At 36.3% G+C, this 25361-nt stretch overlaps 1 protein-coding gene across 1 annotated transcript; it reads left to right on the top strand.

Annotated features, from left to right (window-relative positions):
* Window positions 1-360: 360 nt before the first annotated feature.
* Window positions 361-22927, top strand: slc7a11 (solute carrier family 7 member 11). The gene is made up of 12 exons (XM_056472126.1): window positions 361-796; window positions 6829-6955; window positions 10622-10737; window positions 10842-10967; window positions 12580-12679; window positions 12760-12804; window positions 12927-13050; window positions 13585-13688; window positions 17636-17732; window positions 19221-19370; window positions 22195-22372; window positions 22661-22927. The coding sequence occupies exons 1-12, from the start codon at window positions 523-525 to the stop codon at window positions 22714-22716; spliced, it is 1497 nt and encodes a 498-aa protein (XP_056328101.1). The 5' UTR covers window positions 361-522; the 3' UTR covers window positions 22717-22927.
* The last annotated feature ends 2434 nt before the right edge of the window (window positions 22928-25361 follow it).

Genomic DNA, 25361 nt, shown 5'->3' on the forward strand with positions numbered 1-25361 from the left:
TCTGCAATCCTGGAAAGAAGAGTGTGTTATCAGTCTCCCATCCGCCACTCACTTGCTAATCAGAACACGTCTGTAACAAGTGCAACAGGCCTTTGAAAGAACGAAAGAAAACAATGAGTGTGTAAAGTGAGCGCCGGATGTCTTTGTGTGTGATATGCATGTCACATGAGGAAAGGTGAGAATGGGATACTATTGCTGAAGCATCATGACTCTGGGCTAAACTAACCACAATAAGAAACGCCCCCTTCGCTCACACACATTGCACTGTAAATTACAGGACAACATAAAAAGAGGAACAATAAAGCAGAGAAAAGGGGAGTGTTGGAGACATTAAAAAGCCCAGTGAGAGAGAGAGAGACACAAAAAAAGAGGAGGGAGAATCCACTTCACATTGTATTTGTTTAGACTTGTCACGGCGTATCAGAAGTTTGCTTTACTTTGAGCTGTGAGAACACCTTCCACTCAGGCCTCTCATGTGGCACTGCGAGTCAATGTGTGTGCGCTACTGAGTGAGCGAACAAGATGCCCAGAAGGACTGTGTCAGTTCCCCGTCCCAATGGGGATCCAGCTCAGAGTAATTTTGGAGAGAAAGAGCCTCTCAAATCAAATGGAGAACCCCCGAAGGAGAAAGTGGAGTTGCGGAAGAAGGTGACCCTGCTCCGAGGAATCTCCATCATCATCGGGACGATCATTGGAGCAGGAATATTCATCTCTCCCAAGGGAATATTGCAGAACTCGGGCAGTGTGGGAATGTCACTGGTGGTGTGGGTCGCGTGTGGGATTCTGTCTCTTTTTGGTGAGTTTCAAATACACATAGATATAGTACATACACTGAAAAGAAATGATTCATTGGAGTTACTACATCTTTAAAGGTAAGTGGTGGTAACACTTTATTTGGATGGTCTATTTGAGTATTAGACTGTCTGCTTAATATCTGTTGATACTGCTCCTTCAACAGACATTTAACTGACTATAAGAAACTTTACAAGTACATGTCAACTTACACTAACCCTAATCCTAACCCCAATCCTAACCCCAACCCCAAACTAACACAGTGTAATGAAAATAAGTTGGCATGTAGATGCAATGCAACTTAAATTCAACAAAAGGACCATCAAAATAAAGTGACCTAAGTGGTAGCAAACTTTTAAATTTATATGGGCTAAATTTAAACAAACACGGTAAGTTGAACATTACTACCCTTAATTAATTTGCTTAAAATCAGCCCATATAAATTGTTTTGAGTAAATTTAATGAATCATTTTGTTCAGTGTGTTCAAACTTGTGTGTTTTAAAGAGATAGTTTAACCAAACATTACAATTTACTCACTATTTACTCAGCATGGTTTCAAACCTTTTATGAGTTTCTTTACTCTGTTAAACACTAAATATATTTTGAAGAAAGCTGAAAACCTTTAACTTCTTTAGTAGAAGTAATAAATATCGAAATAAATGGTTACAGTTTACATTTTTCAAAATATCTTCTTCTGCTTTTAACAGAAGAAAGACTGTCAGACAAGTAAAGAGTGAGTAAACTGACAACATTTTCAAAATCTTTGGAGAACTATCCCTTTAATATGCACATGCTCTCGTATTGTTTTCCACACATATTGCGAACTTCAATAAATAGCCTAAATATTTTACCCACTCGTCTGGAACAATCGGCTTCTTATTTCCTGATAGAACCCAAGGTTGCATTTTAATTAGGATTTGAGGAATTGTACAGACGCTGACTTAACCTTTTGTTTGTGGTTTTGAAACTGGGGTTTACCTCACAGCACCTCTAACGTCACTGCCATTCATTAGGACACATCACTTTACTAACAGGAAGATGAGTTTTCTTAAAGCCACGCACACACACTGTTTCATCATACAGGGTTTAAACGCTGGAGTGAGTGCCCTAAATTATCTCACAATAACCAATATAACTTGCTAAAACAACAAAACATTATACACTTAAAATTAAAGGAAAATATCTAAAATTGCAAAACAAACTTAATAAATAAATAAATAAATAAATAAATAAATAAATAAATAAATAAATAAGTGCTATAGTATAATCTGAAATCTTGAAGATTTTTTTGTACCAAGTAAAGTTACAATGACCAATGGCTTGTTTGGTAATGAATCTAATCTGTTGTCACAATCACTAGCGATGTAATTCTTACAGATCGTTGGTAAACTCACAGATTGCATAGAACTACAAATCTGCCGCTATATGGACTACAAGTTCCAGTCATGCGCCACACACTCACACCTGTTCCAGTTTCCCATTGATTAGACTCACACAGCTGAAGCTGCTCATGGACTGCTTATGGAGATATGTATATATATAGAGTTGTCAGCGTCTCCATTTTGACATCTGTAACCCAGGGTCATTATTGCCAATTTAAACCTAAAACATGAAACCAAATCTTTTTTTCTTGCTTTAGATTAACAGAATAAATAAATAAATAAATAAATAAATAGTGCTAGAGTATACAGTAAATGGGTAAAAAAATGTTTGTACCAAGTAAAGTTAAAATGACCAATGACTTGTTTGGATTGGATTGAACCTAAACTGTTACCCAGGATCATTATTGTTAACTAAAGCATGAAACCAAAATCTTTTTCCTTGTTTTAAATTAACAGAATAAATAAATAAATGAACTTTAATGGTAAGTACAGTCTTTGTTTTGCAGTCTTCTCATGTCCATTAATTATAAGCACTTTTGTGTTTGGCCCAATAAGCAATCATTCATTCATTCATTCATTCATTTTCTTTTCGGCTTAGTCCCTTTATTATTATGGGGTCGCCACAGCGGAATGAACCGCCAACTTATCCAGCATATGTTTTATGGAGCAGATGCCCTTCCAGCTGCAACCTACCTCTGGGAAACAGCCATACATACTCATACACTACGGACAATTTAGCCTACCCAATTCACCAGTACAGCATGTCTTTGGACTGTGGGGGAAACTGGAGCACCCAGAGGAAACCCACACAAACACAGGGAGAACATGCAAACTCCACAGAGAAAAGCCAACTGACCCAGCCGAGGTTTGAACCAGCAACCTTCTTGCTGTGAGGTGACAGCACTACCTACTGTGCCACTACGTCGCCCCCAATAAGTAATCAAGTTATTAAAATATATTATTTAAGTGGGAGTTTTGAGTCATATCACAATATTCCTGTCTTAAACACAATATAATGTGTTTGTATTCATTAACCTTAATTATAGACTTGTTCCCATTCCATTTTTCCTTCCAGCAAGATCTGAGAACGTGAATAAGTCAAGGTTTGTATATGCTTCCCCAGTCGCACTTAAAAAAGACAGACACATCACTGATAGATGTTTAAATATGTCAATAACAATGTGTTCCATACACACTGAGTAAAAAGCTGTCACAACCTGAAGTTTTCATTCAGCTGTGAATTTGGCTACTTAATGTACGTGGCCTTTGTTGATAATATTTTATTATCATTTATTTAGCCTTGTGACATTCCAAACATTTTTTCAAAGCACAATAATCAATAACCTCTGCAGGTCTCATCTGTTCTCTTCTACACAATGAAAGTTAATGGAGACAACGGGCTGTCAAAAAATGACCCAAACAATGAATAAATAAAATAATGTTCTGATGAAAATTTCCTAGTAGCAATTGTAAAGTAGCTTAATGTGAGGAACAGATAAACTTAAGTCTTTATTCACAAAAACAAACAAACAAATAAAAACCAATAACAACAATTATACTAAAGTCAAAATTATTATCTCTTCTATGATTTTTTTTCTTTTTCAAATATTTCTTAAAAAATGTTTAAGAAGGAATTTGTCACAGTATTTCCAATAATATTTTTTTCTTCTGGAGAAAGTCTTACTTGTTTTATTTTGGCTAGAATAAAAGCAGTTTGTTTTTTTTAACCATTTTAATATTATTAGCCTCCCTTAAGCATTTTTTCCAATTGTCTATACGACAAATTATTATGTTTTGAAAATGTGTCTTTCCTTTAAACAGAAATTGGGGGAAAAATATACAGGGGGCTAATAATTCAGGAGGGCTAATAGTTCTGACGTCACCTGTATATGCTCTTCTTTCTTTCTTTCTTTCTTTCTTTCTTTCTTTCTTTCTTTCTTTCTTTCTTTATTTATTCATTAATTAAATGATTAATCAAATGATTGTTATCACACTTAGAAGAATGTCTATGTCTATTTTAAAATACAGTACTGAGGAAAAAGCTGTGTTTGGATAGTCAATGTAAAATGTCTTGCCTAAGTTGCACATTGCTTACATTGCAAAATTACAGAAAAATTAAGCAACTCTGAGTCATATTAATAATTTCCTTAAAAATCAAGAATAACCCAGCCCTCCCACAACCAGTCATAAAGTATAATTTGGCATAGTATTATTATTATCTGTTTTCTGCTGACTTGCAATCCTTTATGTAAAACTAATGTTTTGTAACAGTTTGGGCATTTTTAGTAGTTAAAAACAATATATTGTAATAAAAAGTCATTCTTTCTGTTATTTTAACCATTTTATTATTGTATAATAGACTGTTTCAAACTGACACTAAAAGTGACTTTGATAAAAACCTGCCAGCTCAGAAATCAATGGGTTGAAATGCAAGTTGAAAAGATAAATACATGTGTGAAATACATGTGAACCACAAATATGTGTGACTGGTAATTGAGTATTTTTTTTTTAAAGGTGTTTGGACACCATGTGTTAAAATGCTTTATTATTGTTTGTATACAGTTGAAGTCAGAAATATTAAACCCCCTTTGAAATATATATATATTTTTTAAATCTTTCCCAAATTATGTTTAACAGAGCAAGGAAATTTTCACAGTATGTCTGATGATATTTTTTCTCTAGGAGAAAGTCTTTTATTGTTTTATTTTGGCTAGAATAAAAGCAGTTTAAAAAAACAAAAAACAAAAAAAAACATTCTAGGGTCAATATTATTATCCCCTTTAAGCTATTTTTTTATTGTCTACAGAATAAACCATCATTATACAACAACTTGCCTAATTACCCTAACCTGCCTAGTTAACCCAATTAACCTAGTTAAGCCTTTAAATGTCACCTTAAGCTGTATAGAAGTGTCTTGAAAAATATCTAGTATAATATTATTTACTGTCATCATGGCAAAGATAAAACAAATCAGTTATTAGAAATGAGTTATTAAAACTATTATGATTCGAAATGTGCTGAAAAAAATCTCTCCGTTAAACAGAAATTCTGGAGAAAAAATAAACAGGCAGGCTAATAAGTCAGGGGGGCTAATAATTCTGACTTCAACTGTATATGTATTTATTAATGTATCTATATACTAATATAGTTATTTTTTTCTCAGTTACACTACAGGTAATTAGCGTATACTAAATAAAGGCATCACTAGATTGTAACCTTTTCAAAAGGTGCATGGTTTTATTTATTATGTACCATACTTTAAGTACTAAAGTTACCAATATCTAACATATACATACAAATCTTGTATGTTCATGGTGAAAATTCCTTCTTTTATTTCTGACATTAGCAACACTATAAACACTACTTAACCCTTGTGTACATGTTCAAATTTACTATCTCTTTGTTATTCTTGTGGCTGTTGTTGCCCAATTGACTTCCATTATAATGACATTTTTTATTGCAAAGCCATGACAGCATATAATCATGCATTCTTGATTGTTGGTGGTTTTCCAACTTCATATAGAAGGCAGAAACTAAGCTTTTTTTCCCCTGCAACTGATGATCAACAGTAAAAATGACAAAATGTTCCTCTTTTCAACAGGGAAAGCCAGCAATAATGCATGAATATATGGTGTCAAGGCTTTGCATTAAAGAAATGTCATTACAATGGGGCAAAAACAGCCATGGACATAACAAAAGGGTAGTAAATTTGCCTATATTGTGCCTGTATTGTTGAGTTTTTCTGCAAAAATTTTGCCAAAATGTGTGTCAAAATAGGATTTGTCACCCAAAACCATTCCATTTGCTACAACAAAGAAAAAAATAGTGTCCAAATTAAGACTCTAAATCCCCCCAGAGTGGCTGAAAACATCCCCAACAGCACACAAGGGTTCAAAACAAATCAGTGCATTACTAAGGACTCCAGGTTTTGCTGATAGTCACTAAGAAAGAAACCCGGTTTATGCATGAAGAACCTTGACTCATGACCTCTCTAATGCGTAATGTGTGCATCCGTGCTTGATGGAGGCCGATATTGTCTTACGCTGCACTTTGATGCTGAGGAGAGCACAGTCTGACACCGCGAAGGCTGACGGGTGTCGGAGAAGAATTAGTTTGTGTATAAGAAGAGCATTGTTTGACAGTGTGTTTATTCATGTGTATGTCAGGAGTCATTTCACACTTGTCAGCTTTCCTTTGTGTGCAGCAGCCCGCAGGCTTTGAGGAAAAGCCGAGCCGCCGTTCAAAAAAAATAAATAAAAAACTGTCCATTCATCCACAATTTCTATCAGAGAGACTTCAAATCTGCATTGTGAACTCTCCGTGTATTTTAGAGCTCTCTTTACATTGAAACTCAGAGGAGTCAAGGGCTGCGAGTGAAGAAGGGTTTTGATTGGAACAGAGTATTCATTAAAACATTAAAATGCATAGAGCTTGACCTCTCAGAGAGCGAACAGATGGCGGTAATGAACTGACTTAACCATGTGCCTTTAGGGTTGCTTTGCAGGTGTTGTAGAAATCTTGCTACCTTCCTGAATAGTCATGTCACTCACTTTCCAACATTGGCCATTGTCCAGTAACTATCACCTCATATTGCTAAAGTATAAAGCTATTCATCATTTTTTCCTGACTAGTTCTTTCCTTTGTCCCTTTCAGGAGCTTTATCGTATGCTGAGCTGGGTACCTGCATTAAAAAGTCTGGTGGTCATTACACTTACATTCTGGAGGCGTTTGGGCCACAAGTGGCTTTTGTGCGATTGTGGGCCGACATGATTGCCATAAGGTCAGTAAATCCTCATTCATCCTCCGTCTTCATCGTCGAGTCTCTGGAGCGCTGCCAGAATAAACAAACGCAATCCGCGCTACGCCGCAAATAAACACAAGCAAACTCTCCCTGATGAAGGCTACTGCTCAGTATTACTGCTGGCCTCTAGTAGCTGTAGAATAAAAAAAAAAGAGATGAAGTGCTTTGTAGCAATGAGCGAAGCATCATGGACACTCTCACGCAAGGGATCAAGGGCTGGATTCATATCTAATCACAATACCATGAAGAGTAAAATCTGTAGGTGAAACAAATTTGCCATGAAAAGAGGATAAAACATGAGAAAAGCTTCAAGTATGGTTACTTACTTTAGACATCCTGTAGCCTATAACCTTACAGTGTAAAAAATATACACTCAAAAAATGATGTTTGCTATTTAAAATGATTTAAAACGAGCTTAAATGACAATTCTTGATGGTTTTGTGGCAACTTAATTGTTTTATGTTCCACTTAAATGTATTAAAACCATAGACATGAAAAATATGGACGTAGTATATGTGACGTCACCCATTGGTTTCTGAAGAGTGCAAAAGCAGCTACAAGTAGGCGTGGCCAACCGGCTCCATTTTGTTCACGCATCATCGCTCCAACAGTGAGAACCAAATAAGGGCAAAGAGGAGGAGCGTGAGCGGAGCTACAGACACCTGCTGGCATTTTGCTTAGACAGGCTTTTCTTTGGGAAAAACGCTTAATACTACTTACTACCTGCGACTCGTTTGTGTTCTGAGCACATGTGCTTGGTTGTATACTATATCAATAAAGTGTTTCGACTTTCAAAAACACTGCTGTAATACTTTGAGCCACTAAACATTGTTCTTATGAGTTTTTCTACAGGAGGAAAACACTTCCAAACACTTAAAATATAGTCTGTGTTAGAAAAGACTATTTATGCAATCCAGGCACAACATTGTATGACAACATTTCAGATGACTGTTCTATACCCTACAGCTAATCTATCTATCAGATTCTGGAGTGCATTACAGGTCTAAAGAAAAATATAAATGATAAATGATCTAAAATAAAACAAATACATTTATAGAGATGGTATAAGTATATAATTGTTTAGTAAAAGTATATAAATGGAGGCCACGTGAATAGTTTGTGAGCACAATTAAGTGCACAGCAGGCCATATTATCTGATAATTGTAAGACATAATTCCAAAAAGCTACTGACTGTGTAAAGCCACATAAAAAAAAAACACAATGTATACTGTATGCCGAGATCAGCGGCTAATCATCTGGAATCAGCTGAGGTGAAGTGACGCAAGACCTAGCTGTCACTCAAGTGGCCACGCCCTTAATTATGCAGACTTGATATAACTTAATATAAACAAAACGGATGAGTTATAAAAAGAAAAAATTCACCCCCCCTCATAGTTGTCATGAAGGGTAATATTAGCTATGAACCAAAATCGTTCTTTGTATCAGGCTGTAAACCCATTTTTTTCTGCCGTAAATTTGGCCATTTTAACAGTGGGCTCAATAGAAATGTGCTCTATTATGGAGTCAGGACTAGTGGAATTTCAATGAATTGCAGTTTCAGTTACTTCCGTATTTGCTTCACGAGGGAGATCGGGAGATTGCCGTTGTGTCAACACAAATTTATTGTATGGAATCCAGCATTTTTTTACAGTGTAAAGACAAAAAATGAAGACAACAAATATTTTATTGTTGCTTTAATCAGGTTTCAACCGAATTTTTAAAGTTATACAAAGTTTACCTTAATATTTTTAGTCAGTTTGATTGATGTAAGTTGAGATGACTAGAAAAGTTCATTTGAGTCAACTTAAACATTTAAGGCAGCAAGATTGCTTTTTTACAGTGTATTTTCACCTGAATCTGATCATAAATGGTCAATTAGTAGTTATTATATAGTATGATATTATTCTGCATCCCTAATCCTACCCAAATACAAACTTTTACCTTGCAAACTATTAATAAACAGATAATTAGTTGTCTATTAAGCTAGTAGTGTTAGTTAATTGTTTGTTAATACCGTGATTTGAAACCTAAACTAAAGTGTTACCCAAATGACATTTCCTCATATTAACATGCATTCAAATGCATCTCCAGTGGCCACTTGTGTTTGTATTTTGATATTTTTATTATGTGACCTTGGACCACAAAACCAGTCATAAGTGTCAATTTTATTCATTGACATTTTTAAAAGTTGAATCAATTCCATTGAAGTATGTTTGTTAGAATAGGTCAATATTTGACCAAGATAAAAAAAAAAGTGAAAATCTGGAATCTGAGACTTCAAAAACATCAAAAATATTCAGAAAATTGCCTTTAAAAATTTTCAAATTAAGTGCTTAGCGATGCACATTTCATTTAAAAAAAATCATGTTTTCTCTTTTTTCAAACTACTTATTTAAAATGAGTTGAAAAACAATTCTTGAGTTTTTTTTTTGGACAACTTAATTGTTTTATGTTCAATCCCCCTAAATCTGTAAAATGTTACAAGTTAACTTAATTCCTTCATGTTGTCTCAACACACATTTATTGTGTGAAATCCAGCATTTTTACAGTGTTCTATTCAAGTCACTCATTGAATTTTAATATATTTACAGTAGGAACTCTACGAAATGTCTTCAAGCAACATGATCTTTACATATTGAGTTTTGGTATAAAAGAACAACCTATTTTTTTATTCATCCAATGCATTTTAGGTTATTATATAATAATATACCGCCACAATATAAGACTTTCCAAGGTTTTGTGGTCCAGGGTCACACGTATGGTCTGAGAAAGCTCTAAGTGTCACGGATGATTAGTATTGAATAAGAGAACTTGAGTTATTTGACTTAAAAAGCAAGCAAGGGAAAACGAACGTTTGAAAAAGATGTAGATGGTAATTGTAATATTGACTAATCCACATGTTTTGCTGCAATGCTGCAAAGGTTGAATTCTGTACCTTCTTTCCCCAAAACTATAACATTTTAGGTCAGTAGGTGGAGTCTATAGTCTTTTGTGTCTGTTCAAATATATTCAACCATTTAAATTTAATAAAAGGCATTCCAACTGAACTACTGTGAATCTAGCGGTCAAAACGGAAAAGTTAAAACATTTCAGTCAATATTTACACCTGTATTAAGTCTTATTCTCTAGTGATCTGATAACATAAATTTTGGAAAACAATATTCATTGACATCCATAGTATTGGTTTTCGGTTTCCAATGTTCTTTGAAATATTATCCCTTTTGTTTAACAGAAAAAAATGTAATGTAAACAATGTTAGAAAGGTTTTGCAAGTTGTTTGAGTGAACTATCCCTTTAATATCAGCTAACATTATACTTCGATGGTGTCCAAGTGCGAAAAAACAGTGAGTTGACAATAGTTACTTTTAGTCAGTAGGTTGTCTATTAAAGCACTAACATATATCACACAGACATACTCTAATGATAGCCAGTTGACATGTTATTGCATTTAAGTAACTTATAATCAACAGAATGCCTAAAAGGAACCAGGCTTAGCAAATGCACCATAAGATCTAGCACAATCCTGATTTTTCCTAGTATTATAACTGCTTCTACTTCACTTCGGAACACTGGTGTTTTATGAGTGATTACAAGATGTTCAGCGCCGAACACTAAGTGCTCAGAGCTCATTTTCTCATCTTGAAGACCCGCAGGTTTGGCTGTGATCGCTCTGGCATTTGGCCGCTACATTTTAGAGCCCATCTTCATGCCATGTGGGGTTCCTGAAATTGCAATTAAACTGGCTACCACCATTGGAATCAGTAAGTTTGAGCCAATGCTGATTGATTACAGTGGACGAATAGAGCCTGGTTTTAAGGGTGCAATATTTAACATGTGTTACTGTGTATATCTCTCTTCTTTGCAGCTGTAGTAATGTATCTAAACAGCATGAGTGTAAGCTGGACTGCCAGGCTCCAGATCTTCCTCACATTCAGCAAGCTGCTCGCCATTGCCATTATCATTGTTCCTGGATTATACCAACTTTTCAAAGGTATTTATATCATGGGTATTAGGCATTAGGACTGTATATTCTTCATTATATTTATCACTATTATAAAGTTTGGGAGTCATCAAGTATTCTGATGAGCCAAAACGTTATGGCCAATTGACGGAAATATGCATTTATAATCCTAACAAGGCCACAAATAAAGGTCTGACTACAATAGATGGAGAGCAAATAATCAGTTTTCTAAATCCGTTTCTAAAAGAGCTGCTGACATGGAATTGAACCACATTTTGGCAAAAATACAAGCATAAAAATAACCAAAAATACAAAAAAAATCTGAAAAATTTGTTGTGTAGTAATGAAATAACACAAGGAGAAAGTACTGAACTACTGAAACGTATTTAATACTTTATATGAAAGGCTTTTTTGGTGATGCAGCTTAAAGATGCCTCTCATATGAAGAATGAAGTCACATGCATTGCTCAGGTGTGAGTTTTACACAGACTTCAACAGAGTGTAAAAATCTCATTGGTTCTGTGATTCTCGTCAATCAAATCTGATCTTTATTAAGTATTTTCTATTGAATTCACTTCAGGAGATTGGTTGGGCCATTCTACAGCTTTATTTTCTTTCTCTGAAAGCATTTGAGTGTTTCCTTGGCTGTGTTTTGGATCATTGCCAGGATGATGAAGATGAAACCAGGGTGGACATTTCAGCAAGACAATGTAGATGTTGGACTGAAGCAGCTAATATTACAATGACGAAGGGCAGAGGATTGCTGATTAAGAGATTTCAGCTGCTGTCTGGGCTTTCACATGCCTTTCGACACCTCCCTTTCTTCATGTGTTCAATACTTTTTCCGTGTCATTTCATTTCATTTTATTACACATAACTTCATTTCTAAACTAATTAGTGTTGTTTTATTTGCATATATGGATGTATTTGGTTGTTACCAACATCTGAGGAAAATTTCGAGTCAGCAGCACCTTTAAAAATATGTTTTCTGAGAAAAATGGTGTTGTGTTAGATTTCCCACTGCATATATACATATTTTTAGGGTAATGATTTCATAAAATATAATGACACCATTCAAAGCTTAATTCAAAAATATCTCAATAGAAGCTTTGGATGTAAACAAGATGTATGAAAAATTTGGTAGTCATGAATAGTCAGAATGATTACAATGGCCATTGTAATAGTTATGGAATTCTGGTTATTTCTTTCATATTTTGGCTCATTCTTGACTACATTTTATTACATTTATATACATTTAGAATTTTACTAAAGATAAAATTATGAAATTATAAAATGTTTGGTCACATTTTATTTTGAGGATCCGTTTGATGAATTCAAGTTACATTGCATCTACTGTACATGCTCACTAATTCTCAGTAGATTTTAAGTTGACTGTTAGGTTGGGGTTAGGGTTAGTGTAAGTTGACATGTACTTGCAAAGTTTCTAATAGTCGGTTAAATGTCTGTTGAAGGACTGTTAAATGTCAGTATCACCAGATATTAAGCAGACAGTCTACTAATACTCAAATGGACCATCAAAATAAAGTGTTACCAAATGTTCATCAAATAATTTAGGTCAGGACACAATAAAATTATAGAGAACATTAAGCCTATGAAGCTAATAGTTTACCACTGGTTACAGGGGAGACCAAAAACTTTGAGAATGCATTTGAAGTTAACACAGCACAATTGACAGGACTTCCTTTGGCTTTCTACTCCGGGATGTACGCTTATGCTGGCTGGTGAGCCCACTTTCTAATTCCACACAAATCTTTTAATGCCCATAAAATCTTTAAAGACTTTTTTTTCTTCCCTCTTACAGGTTTTACTTGAATTTCGTGACTGAGGAGGTGGAGAATCCTGAGAGGTTAGTGATTGGATATTACACAAATGGCTTCAGTGGAAGTGGTTTGATGGTTTAATTCAGCTGTTTCTTGCATTGAAAACCAAACGGCAGTGATGACTTAAGTGTTAATTTCCGTTCCCCAGGACGGTGCCTCTTGCCATCTGCATCTCCATGGTGATAGTAATGATCTGTTACACACTGACAAACGTGGCGTATTATACAGTGATGTCAGCAGATGAGCTGTTAGCCTCTAACGCTGTAGCTGTGGTAGGTCATTCCCTGTCTTTAGACTTCTTCATTAACCATGGTAACAGCAAAATTCGAGATCCTAATGGTTTTTCGTGTAGCAGCACTAACTGGATCATTTAAAAGAGAGAGAGATAGAAAAGGATATCGGCTTTATAAATGAGTTCAAGCTATTTGCAGTAGTGACTGTAACAGTCGACACCTTCCTCCACAGCAAAGTAAATGTGATTACATAAAGTCAGTGGCTCTAAATGCCTGTCTGTTTCTCTGCTGGAGTAATCATATATCTCTCACAAATAACTGACAGCAGCAGGATCCGTGCGCAGAGATCTCCTGCTAGGCTCTGAAATGCTAAAAGCTTTCTCATCTTGTTAGACGTCTGTAATGCATTCATCTATGGCACTTTGCGTGCGTCTCTAAGCTCACTCTTATGGAAAATTTAAAGCCTTTTCACTGCACTGATTATTCATAAACACCAACAAGTCTCAAAATTGAAGATCAATGTTGTTTTTATGTTTATTTCCATCTCTTTTTCACACTGTCCATCCCCAACAGACTTTTGCAGAGAAGTTGATGGGAAACTTTTCATACGCAGTTCCCGTTTTTGTAGCTCTGTCTTGCTTTGGGTCCATGAACGGATGTCTGTTTGCCATCTCAAGGTGCGTGCGTCAGTTTTGAGCCTCAGATTTCTAAGGTTAAGGAAATGGTCACCAGAAAGCAATACCAATGAATTTTGCAGTGTCTGTTTTTAGAGCAAAAATGTCCACCCTCTAAACCAGGGCTATTAAATTAGTTTGTCATGTGGGCCAGTTCATGAAAAGCATCCCAAACGAAGGGCCGGAGAGACATGACTTGCAATATGAGTGATGACACAACAGCATATAAGAGCCCATATGTTTTATTTTTGCTCCTTAAGACACCCACGTTGGCTTTTTCTACATCAAAATGTTAATATATTGTATTTTGAAATCACATAACATCAGTGCATTGTACAATAGGCTTTTTTATATACAAACATTCAAATGTTGTATTTCAAAGCACAACAAAAGCAGTGCATTGCTTAAGTAGGCGTCTTCTACATTCAGACACATCCATATGTTTTGAACTGCAGAACAATTATGGATGCAGCAATTATAGATTTTGGTTGTACGATTATACAGTCTGAAGAATAATCATGGTTTCACGGTTATCACGTCTAAATGTAAATTTAAGCTTTAAATTAGCTAAGTAGCTATATAGATTAACTGTCGTTATCATCTGCGTTTATGCATACATAACATTAAAAAAAAAAAATTCGTCCAACATATCTTTTGTTTACATTGCACTGAACGGCACACACAACTCTCACCACTACAGTGTGAGATATTTTCTACTGCGTGCGCCCGGAAAGCTGCGAGCACGTTGCGCCGCTTACGCGCTCATATTGGCATATATTCTAAATAAACTTGCACGCGGAAACAACGTAATATGGGAAAGACCCGCTGCTATAGTTAATCCGGTGTGCGTGCGTAGTAGCCTCGGTGTACAAGCTCAGAACTTTAAAGTAGTGCACAATTGGCAACTTGGCATAGTTTTGTTTAATTGCATCAGTTTCGTTCCGTGCAACAGAAATGCGGCTTAGAGAAGCCTTTATGATTAATTAACCAAAACGAATTACAGAGCAGTTAATAGTGAAATTGGCTAATAATCTTTGCAACCATAATAACGATATCAGTGCATTGTACAAAAGGTCTTTTCTACATACATATCCAAATGTTTTTGGCTGCTCGTGCCACTCGCTTAATGTCAGGTGACTCACGCTCTGCGCAGCCTTCAACTGCAGCTCGTGCTGTATTGAACAGATGCACGTCACTTCAGAACCATAGTGGCCGTTTTTTGACTGAACTAAATTTATTTTTGATGTCTTGGTCACACTATTTGGAGGGCCAGAAAAAATTGCCTCGGGGGCTGCCAATTGAATAACCCTGCTCTAAAGCAAGGATGTCCAAACTCGATCCTGAAGGGCTGGTGTCTTGCAGATTTTAACTCCAACTTGCCTAAACACAGCTGCACAGATGTTTCTAGAAAGCCTAGTTAGAGCTTGATTAGCTAGCCCAGGTGTGTCTAATTGGGGTTGGAACTAAACTTTGCTGGACACTGGCCCTCCAGGACAGAGTTTGGACACCCCTTCTCTAAACCATAGGTCTCAAACTTGATTCCTCGACAGCCACAGTTCTGCACAGTTTTGCTCCAACCCTAATCAAACACAGCTGACACAATCAATTAAGGTGTTCAAGACTACAAGAGACTATTAAGCAGGTGAGTTGGAGGTGACTGGAGCTAAACTGTGCAGAGCTGCGGCCCTCCAGGAACTGAGTTTGAGACCATGGCTGTCTCCGAAACTGCCTACTACTCAGTAGGTACTGCATTTGAATTTAAACGTACTACTTAGCCATTAGAAAAGTATGCAGTATGAATGGAATTCAACTGTACTACACCCGCCATTTTGTCATGATCATCTGACCTGCCCGAGTGAGTTGCGTCAATGTAGTATTAGGTCATCCGGGTACTTCTTGCATACAGATTTTCGAACTCTATGAATTCGGACATACTACTCGGCTCACATACTGATTTTAACATACTATATAGTATGGAAGTATGCAATTTCCCATTGCTCTAAAGCACGTTCCTGGAGGACCGTATAATTTTTTTTTTTCAAATATTATAAAGTCCATCAAAAAAAAAAAAAAAAGTCCCACATTTACTTACCCTAAAGTAATGTCAATAGTTTCAAACCTTTATAAGTGTCTTTATTGCGTTGGACACAAAAGATATTTTGAAGAAAGCTGAAAACCTGTACCCATTGACTTCAACATAGACTCATTCTGAAAACGTACCCCTATATACATTTCTGGAGATCACAAATTATGTAGCCAGAGGTATGTATGGCTGCATGTCATCTTTAAAACAAATGTTACGGGGCGGTGTGTTCCTTTATGCACTTCCCAGCTGTCTGCTTACCTTCTTGTGGACGGATTTCCTGCTGTGACCAGTTTGTCCAGTTAGCTCGCCATGTATTAAGGCACACTTGAGACGCAGAGAGAAGTTGACTGTGACAACAAGGTATGAGTCCGGTAAAGAACGGTTCCAGAAAGCAGGTAGGACAAAAACAGAAGCCAAAACTAAAAAAACAAGTGAATATATAGTATATAAAAGCGTGAGAATATGGTAAAGTCTGAAAACATGGTAAAAGTCAGGCAGCCACGAGGCTTTTCTTTTTCTGGATCGCTTTCTAAAACTATTGGTTGGGTTTAGGGAAGTGGCTGGGCGCTGGACAATCGGTGCTTTGAAAACACTATTGGTTGGGTTTAGGGAAGGAGGAGGGTGGGTCAGTTGATCGGTCAGTCAGTCAGTCGGTCGGTCCACATCGGCCTCTGGTGGATTTACGTGAGAACAACAGGTGCAAATGGCACTCGCGAGAGAAATTTGGTGTCTCCAGAAATATATATAGCAGTACGTTTTCAAAATGAGGCTGGGTGAATTGACTTCCACAGTAGGAAAAAAAATACTTGGAAAGTCAATGCTTACAGATTTCCAACATTCTTTAAAATATTTTCTTTTGTGTTTAACAGAAAAAAGAAACTCATAACGGTTTAAAACAAGTAAAGGGTGAGTAAATATTGACAGAATATAATTGTTTTGAGAGAACTATCACTTTAAAATGTACCCTGTTTATTATTCATCGTTGTTATTTGTTTCCTTTTTGACTAAAACATAACGAGTACCAATTTTAGCATGATTTAGAAAACACCCACTAAAAATGTAATTTAGTGTAACAACAGCTTATATACAAAAAAAAAATCTTGTCTTGCATATTTTGAACACAAATCAATTCTAAAATAGGATCACAGAACATCCCAAAATACTTATTAAATTGTAATTTCTGTATTTTAAATCTTTATACTGGGCGGCACGGTGGCTCAGTGGTTAGCACTGTCCCCTCACATCAAGAAGGTCGCTGGTTGGAGTCCCGGCTGGGCCAGTTGGCATTTCTGTGTGGAGTATGCATGTTCTCCCCCTGTTCGTGTGGGTTTCCTTCGTGGGTGCTCCAGTTTCCCCCACAGTCCAAAGTTATATGTGCTATAGGTAAATTGGATGAACTAAATTGGCCATAGTGTATGAGTGCATGTGTGAATGTGAGAGTGTATGGGTGTTTCTCAGAACTGGGTTGTGACTGAATGGGCATCCACGGTGTAAAACACATGCTGGAATAGTTGGTGGTTCATTCCGCTGTGGCGACCATTGTTAAATAAAAGACTAAGCTGAAGGAAAATGAATGATATCTTTACACGACAGTAATTCAGAACAAGCATGCAATTTCCTTTCTCTACAGTTTGACATTTGAAACGCAAAAGCAAACACTTGCATTTATTATGCTCTGTCAGTTTTTTAAATATATATCTTTTATCATTGGTTATGGCGGATACAGTTCAGTGGTTTAGACTTTTACATCTTTTTAGCTTTAAGCATCAATGAATATCCTTCAAGGTTTCAGAATATCGACTATATTGTAGGTCTTTTTTGTATTCTGCAGTGGATGTTTTAACATTGTGTTTCTCTTCCACAGAATGTTCTTCGTGGCCTCTCGAGAAGGTCAGCTTCCTGAAGTTCTCTCTATGATTCACATACGCCGACACACACCATTACCTGCTGTGATTGTCCTGGTGAGTCACAGACACACACACACACACACATACACACACGTACCTCTCAATGGTCACCTGTACAGATATACCTATTCAGCTGAACAAAACCATTTGCTGCTTCCTTTCTGTCCACACATTCAAGGTTTCAAGTATCAGTGTTCAGTGGTAATACAAAACACTACTACAATGGCAACTAGTTTCTATATACACATTTCAAAGCTGCAAAATAAAGGATTTCACAATTTTGAGATATCCAAAAATTAACAGGAAAATATATACATTAATATGTCCTACTTATTTGCTACTTATAAAACACCTTTATTATGTTTTTGTCAGAAATGGCTTTTCACGCAGTGCTTAGTATAGCAGTTTGTGAATGTAAACGGTCTGCAAAATATCAAAGTGCTCAATAAGTAGAGTTATTGTCTCCAAAGAGAAGGTATTGATTCTGAATTGTCTGAAATGATTTGTCATTATTCACAGTATTAGTCGCACAAACATCTGTAGAACTATGGTCTTCATTGGTTGCATGGAAACAATATCTTCTCTTGCGCTCAAACACTCTAAAGGCCATTTCTTTTCCAACATGCACTGTAAGAAATAGACTAGTGCCAGCAGCGGCAATATCTCCTAAGGAAACTCAGCTCCTTTGGAGTCTGCAAAGACATTTTGTTGTCCTTTTTTATTCGTTTATAGAGAGTATTGCCACATTTTCCATTTCTTGTTGGTTCCATTCTATTAATTTAGAGAATGGATATCGGCTACAAAGTGCTGTTACAGTGTGTTCTAGGATTACTGGATTGCATGTTAGATCTCTTTCAGGCATATGTGATCAACAGACTCTTAGGTTAGCAAGCAAGATTATTAAGGACGACTCACATATTCTCCATTCTGCATTTGAGCTACTCCCCTCTGGAAGACGGTTTCGTTGCATTGTGTCTAGAACTTTTGTTCCTAAAGCTATTCTGCTTTTAAACTCCAAAAAGTAACACTTTCAAACTATTACAAATTTCACTATGCATTTTAGACATTTTAGTTAATATATTTGTTATTGTCATTTCTCTATAATATTCTTAACAATATTGTTTTCCTTTGGTGCTGTTCTATATGCCTTGAATTGCCTCTAGAAGACAAATAAAGTTTTTGAATTTAATTGAATTCCAGGAGTAAATCGCTTTAGCTAGCCAAACGTAATAAAAGGGACTTTAACCCAGGGCTTAAGGGGGCTAATAATTTTGACCTTAAAACGTTTTTTTAAAAATTAACATCTGCTTTTATTCAACCCGAAATAAAACAATAAGACTTTCCCTAGAAGAAAAAATATTATAGTGAATACTGTGAAAATTTCCCTGCTCTGTTAAACATAATATGGGAAATATTTCATAAAGAAAAAAAAAATAAAGAAAAAAAAATAAAGAAATAAATAAAATTACAGGAGGGCTAACAATTTTGACCTAAACGCAATTAACACATGTATGCACGTTTCTTGTGTTGTGTTTCTTTCAGTATCCGATCACACTGCTGATCCTGTTCTTAGGGGACATCTACAGCCTGCTGAACTTCATGAGTTTCCTGCGCTGGTTGTTCATCGGGGTGGCAGTGGTCGGCCTCATCTACCTGCGCTACACACGCCCTGATCTGCCACGACCTTTTAAGGTGACAGGCTTTTCTGTGCTGCCAGCCTATTATTTCATATCTAATACATCTCTAAAGTAATATAACGGCTAAATATATAGCGGATAAGAAAGCATGGCAGATTTAACTCCGAGGTGTAGGTTAGCAGAGGTGAGCCATGAGTTGAAAAGCTATTGAGATCTCAATTGTACTCTGTCACTTTGTTATTGTGTCCACTTAATCTTAGGTTGCTCCAGGGGGGTTTTCTCTGGGATTGGTCAACAGGAAGTTACTATACTGTACTAAGATATACTGTAAAGTCACCATGAACAAACTGATCTAAATGGATTGTGCATTTGATTTGCTTTAATGAAAAAGGATTGGCTAATCAGAGAGCATGTAAACATGGAAATTAATCAATAAGTGTTAGTTTGTATGAGTGTTAGTTTGAGTTTCCCAGTACTGGGTTGCAGTTGGAAGGGCGTTTTTTTCACCTTTATTTGTATAGCGCTTTTACAATGTAGATTGTGTCAAAGCAGCTTCACATGAAAGATCATTGTAAATTGGAACAGTGTAGATCAGTTTTTAAAGTTTAAGTGCAGTTCAGTTTAGCTCAGTTCAGTGTGGCTTAATAATCACTACTGAGAGTCCAAACACTGAAGAGCAAATCCATCGATGCGCAGCTCTACAGATCCCAAACCTTGCAAGCCAGTGGCGACAGCGGCGAGGAAAGTAACTTCACCAATTGGCGAAAGTGAAGAAAAAAAAACCTTGAGAGAACCAGGTTCAGATGGGCACAACCATTTCTCCACTGGCCAAACGTCTTGTGCAGAGCTGCATCCACTGTGTAAAACATATGCTGGATAAGTTGGTGGTTCATTCCGCTGTGGCAATGACTGATGAATAAACAGACTAAGCCAAAGGAAAATGAATGAATGAATGAATGAATTAATGAATGAATGAATGAATAAATGAATGGTAAAACTTTACTTGAAGGGATGTTGATGTTGGATTAAATACATTTATTTCCTCAAAATTCTACACACAATAGCCCATAATAACAATGTGAAAAAAAGATTTGTTGAAATTGTTGCAAATTTATTAAAAATAAAAAAACCTGAAAAGTCACATGTACTCACACCCTTTGCTCAATACTTTGTTGATGCACCTTTGGCAGCAATTACAGCCTCAAGTCTTTTTGAATATGATGCCACAAGCTTGGCACACCTGTGTATGGGAATTTTTGCCCATTCCTCTTTGCAGTACTACTCAAGCTCTATCAGGTTAGATGGAATGCAAAAGTGTACAGCCATTTTCAAAACTCTCCAGAGATGTTCAATAGGATTTAGGTCTGGGCTCTGGCTGGGCCACTCAAGGACATTCACCGAGTTGTTGTGAAGCCACTCCACTGATATTTTGGCAATGTACTTTGGGTCACTGTCCTGCTGGAAGACAATGTTGCCTCAGTCTGAGGTCAGGAGCACTCTGAAGTAGGTTTTCATTCAGGATGTCTCTGTACATTGCTGCATTCATCTTTCCCTCTATCCTGACTAGTCTTCCAGTTCCTGCTGCTGAAAAACATCACCACAGCATAATGCTGCCACCACCATGCTTCACTTTATGGATGGTATTAGCCTGGTGATGAGCAGTACCTGGCTTTCTCCAAATGTAATGCCTGTCATTTACTCCAAAGCATTCAGTTTTAGCCTCATCAGACCAGAGAATTGTGTTTCTTTTGGTTTTAGAGTCCTTCAGATGCCTTTTGGCAAATTCCAGGTGAGGAGTCTGTCTGGGCCCTCTAGGTCTTTCTCCCCCGATCACTCAGCTCAGATGGCCGGCCAGCTCAAGGAAGAGTCAGGGTGGTTCCAAACATCTTCCACTTATGGAGGCCACTGTGCTCATTGGAACTTTCAGAGCAGCAGAAATTTTCCTGTAGCCTTCTCCAGCCTTGTGCCTCGAGACAATCCTGTCTCGGAGGTCTACAGACAATTCCTTTGTCTTCATGCTTGATTTGTGCTTTGACATGCACTGTCAACCCTGGGACCTTATATAGACAGGTGTATGCCTTTCAAATCATGTCCAATCAACTGAATTTACCACAGGTGAACTCCAATAAGGCTGCTGAAACATCTCAAGAATGATCAGTGGAAACAGAATGTACCTGAGCTCAATTTAGAGCTTCACGGCAAAGGCTGTCAATACAAATTTGCAACAATTAAAAAAAAAAATTCAAATCTTTTTTCACATTGTCATTATGGGGTATTGTGTGTAGAATTTTGAGAAAATAAATGAATTTAATCCATTTTGGAATAAGGCTTTAATGTAAAAAAATTTAAAAAAGTGAAGCGCTATAAATACTTTCCGAATGCACTGTATGGATATTCATATATAAGGAACATAATATATAAGCGATTTAAGTCAAGTCAGTTATTGAGTCATTGTAAGATGGAGTTTAGAAAGTTTCTACAGGTGGTTTGCCAAGTGCACTCACCTGTGTGAAGCACACTTCATGTTTTTCCTAGAGATATGGGGTGATTGTAACAAAGTGTCTGGTGCAAACTGTTGCAAGTGTCGGTTAAAGTGTCAGAGGGATTAAAGAGTGTGTTTTCTACAGGTGGTTTGTCAAGCCCACTCACCTGTGAGGCACACTCAGAATTGCATAATGTTTTGAGATTTTTTTGTGGTGTTATCTACTCTTTATATTTCAAGTCTAAAATCTGAAATCATATAATTTATGAGCAACAAACTTTCATTTATTATATCAGTCTCAACTGAAAAACACACTTGCTTTTAAAACTCATCTTGCTTTTAAAACTCTTTCATTTCTAATGAAGCTTCTTTATCCCTGTGCTTTTCTCCTTCTCAGGTCCCCATTTTCATTCCTGCAGTGTTTTCCTTCACCTGCTTCTTCATGGTGTTCCTGTCTCTATATTCGGATCCAATTAATACCGGGATTGGCTTCGCCATCTCTCTCACAGGCATCCCTGCATACTACATATTCATCCACTCCAAAAGAAAACCCAAATGGTTCCAGAAATTCTCAGGTCAGAGGTTACAAAAGTGCAGCACAAACTTTCTGAATATATGTGAAAGTTTTTGTTCCCTCTCGTTACACCTTAATGATTATTATAATGATGCAAGTCATGGAAAACTACTTTTTATTATTTCACCAAGGTGTTAAACTCTCAGAAACATATTCTCTAGAAATGAATAAAAAGTCCTCACTATGCACAAATTACAGAATATATGGAAATATATTCCATATCTAATCACACAGCATATGCTAATTGGCAAAGATGCAAACTAATGTGCATTTCTCTTATATTTTCCAGATTCTATGAACAGATCACTTCAGATCCTCCTAGAGGTGGTCCCTGCCGAACACTGACCTTTATCCTTTTTTTAAAACTTTGTGCATGTTTGCTTGGCTAAGCAGTAGAGGTGTGTGATATTGCCAAGAAATTCACATCTCAACATTTTTGGACATAGTTTTTGTGCTGGTCCCTTTGGCCGGTGTCCTGACATTTGATCCTACCCATCAGATTATGCTACCAACAATGTATTTGAATGGTTCTGAGGTTGGGGTTAGGGATTAGGTACACTGAAAAAAAAGATTATGTTTGCAAAAGTATTGAATTGAATTTAAACAAACTAATTAAATTTAGTAATGTTCAACTTAGTTTGTTTGTTTAAAGTCAGCCCAAATAGATAGTTTACAACCACTTACAGATGAAATCAGAATTATTAAACTCCCTTCGAATTTTTTGTCATTTTAAAATATTTAACAGAGCAGGAAATTTTCACAGTATGTCTGATAATATTTTTTTTCTTCTGGAGAAAGTGCTATTTGTTTTATTTCGGCTAGAATAAAAGCAGTTTAAATATTTTTTAAACATCATTTTAAGGTCAAAATTATTAGCCCGTTTAAGCTATATTTTTTTTTAGATAGTCTACAGAACAAATTATCATTATACAATAGCTTGCCTAATTACCCTAACCTGCCTAGTTACCCTAATTAACCTAGTTAAGCCTTTAAATGTCACTTTAAGCTGTATAAAAGTATCTTGAAAAATATCTAGTCAAATATTATGTACTGTCATCATGGCAAAGATAAAATAAATCCGTTATTAGAAATGAGTTATTAAAACTATTATGTTTTAAAAATGTGTTGAAAAAATCTCTCCGTTAAACAGAAATTGGGGAACAAATAAACAGGGGGGCTAATAATTCAGAGGGGCTAATAATTCTGACTTCAACTGTACCTTTATAAAAATTAGTAAATCCAAGGAATCATCTTTGAATTTTTTTTAGAGTAGGTTAGAGCAATATCACAGCTTCATATCACACTACTCCACATTAAAATTTACACTGGTAGCAAAATCTGATGGGTAGCATATTGCATCATCAAACTGTGCTACCTACTTTTTGAATAGGAGGTAGGACAATCTGACAAGGTAGGACAAATTGACATAACACCAATCCATGCATAAATAAACACAACACTAAAGCCAGCCACATGGGGCAGCAATTCTCTGTATTAATGAGCGATTCATTGAATCATTCCTTCGACTCATTTTAAAGACAGATTCACTACAGAATAGGCATGGGCCGGTATAAGTTTCTGACGGTATGATAACTTTGGATAAAAATATCACGATTTCATGGTATCAATATTGTGATTACTGCTCTAAAAAAGTGTTTTTAAAATGTCTGGGTTTAAAAAATAAACAAGTTTTCCCCCATTGAACACAATAGATTTTTTTTAGGACACATTTATAATATTTTGGAACTGTAAACATTGGGGGAGCATGTCACAAATCATTGACTGCTGTCTTCATTAGTTTCAATAACACAGATTTCTTTACAACACAAAAAAACACAACATAAACCTTAGGAATAGTATGACAGGAAATTGTAGCGGTTTTAAAACCTTGACTTTTCCAAACCACGGTAAACCTTAAAACTGGTAATAATCCTATGCCTACTACAGAATCACGCATAGTTAAAACATCTACAATATTATTGCAGACAATATATTTCACACATCCTGGTATGATTTTGTCAAGTAGGATGTGATCCTGGATTAACATCTATCTTGATCCTTGAATGTCATTTTTGTTAAAAAATGTAATCCATACCTATCCCTACCCCTAAACCCAACCCTCAACCCTATAATTATTCCCAAAATCAGAGGGGAATAATAGTTGGATAACAATCACGTAGAAGCACATAATCCTAACTGTTAGCCTAAACTTAACATAAACTGTAAACTTATCCTTTAATTCTGATTGGCTGATTGGAATGTTGTTCCAGGATTAACACAGATGTTAATCCAGGAGCATGTCCTACTTGGAGAAATCACACTAACCCACACATCCTTACTATACAGCAACTGTAGTATATAGTACAATAGTGCTTCAATGGTGGTCATGACCAAATAAATGAACTGCAAGCTTGTTCTGATGGACAGCAGAGATAGAAATCCAAACGCAAATATTACAAAGCGACTGAAGCAAAACCATTTGAGACCTACTGCTGTCGTACATCCGAAATGAGCAAAAAATGATTTCTGTAATGTCTCTGCTTCAGTCCACCCGAGATAGAGATGTAACACTGTCATTTCAACACATTATTCATCTTCCAATGCTGTGAATCACCTAACGTGACTGACATCAAGCCCATGCATATCACCTGTGATGTTTTAAAACCAGTGCCAACTCTCCCCTTCCACTTATTCAATTTGCACTGCTGTATCTTTTATGCACGTCAATGTCTCGGACGTCATAGTAAGTGATCCCACTGAGGTGTGACTCAAAAATGGGCTCAGCCGGAGGATTTGGACATAATCTGTTTCGCTCTCCTCCTCAACGGCTGAGATATTTGAAATTCTGTTATACAGACATGACTGTACATGCACACACAGCATAACGCCTACCCACATGAAAAAATACTATAGTAATATATAGTAAGTGTTTTTAAACAATGTTAGAGTAAAGTATGTTATGTAATAAATCTGTTGTGGTAATTCTAAAA

This window comes from Danio aesculapii, chromosome 14 (assembly GCF_903798145.1).
Source record: "Danio aesculapii chromosome 14, fDanAes4.1, whole genome shotgun sequence".
NCBI lineage: Eukaryota > Metazoa > Chordata > Actinopteri > Cypriniformes > Danionidae > Danio > Danio aesculapii.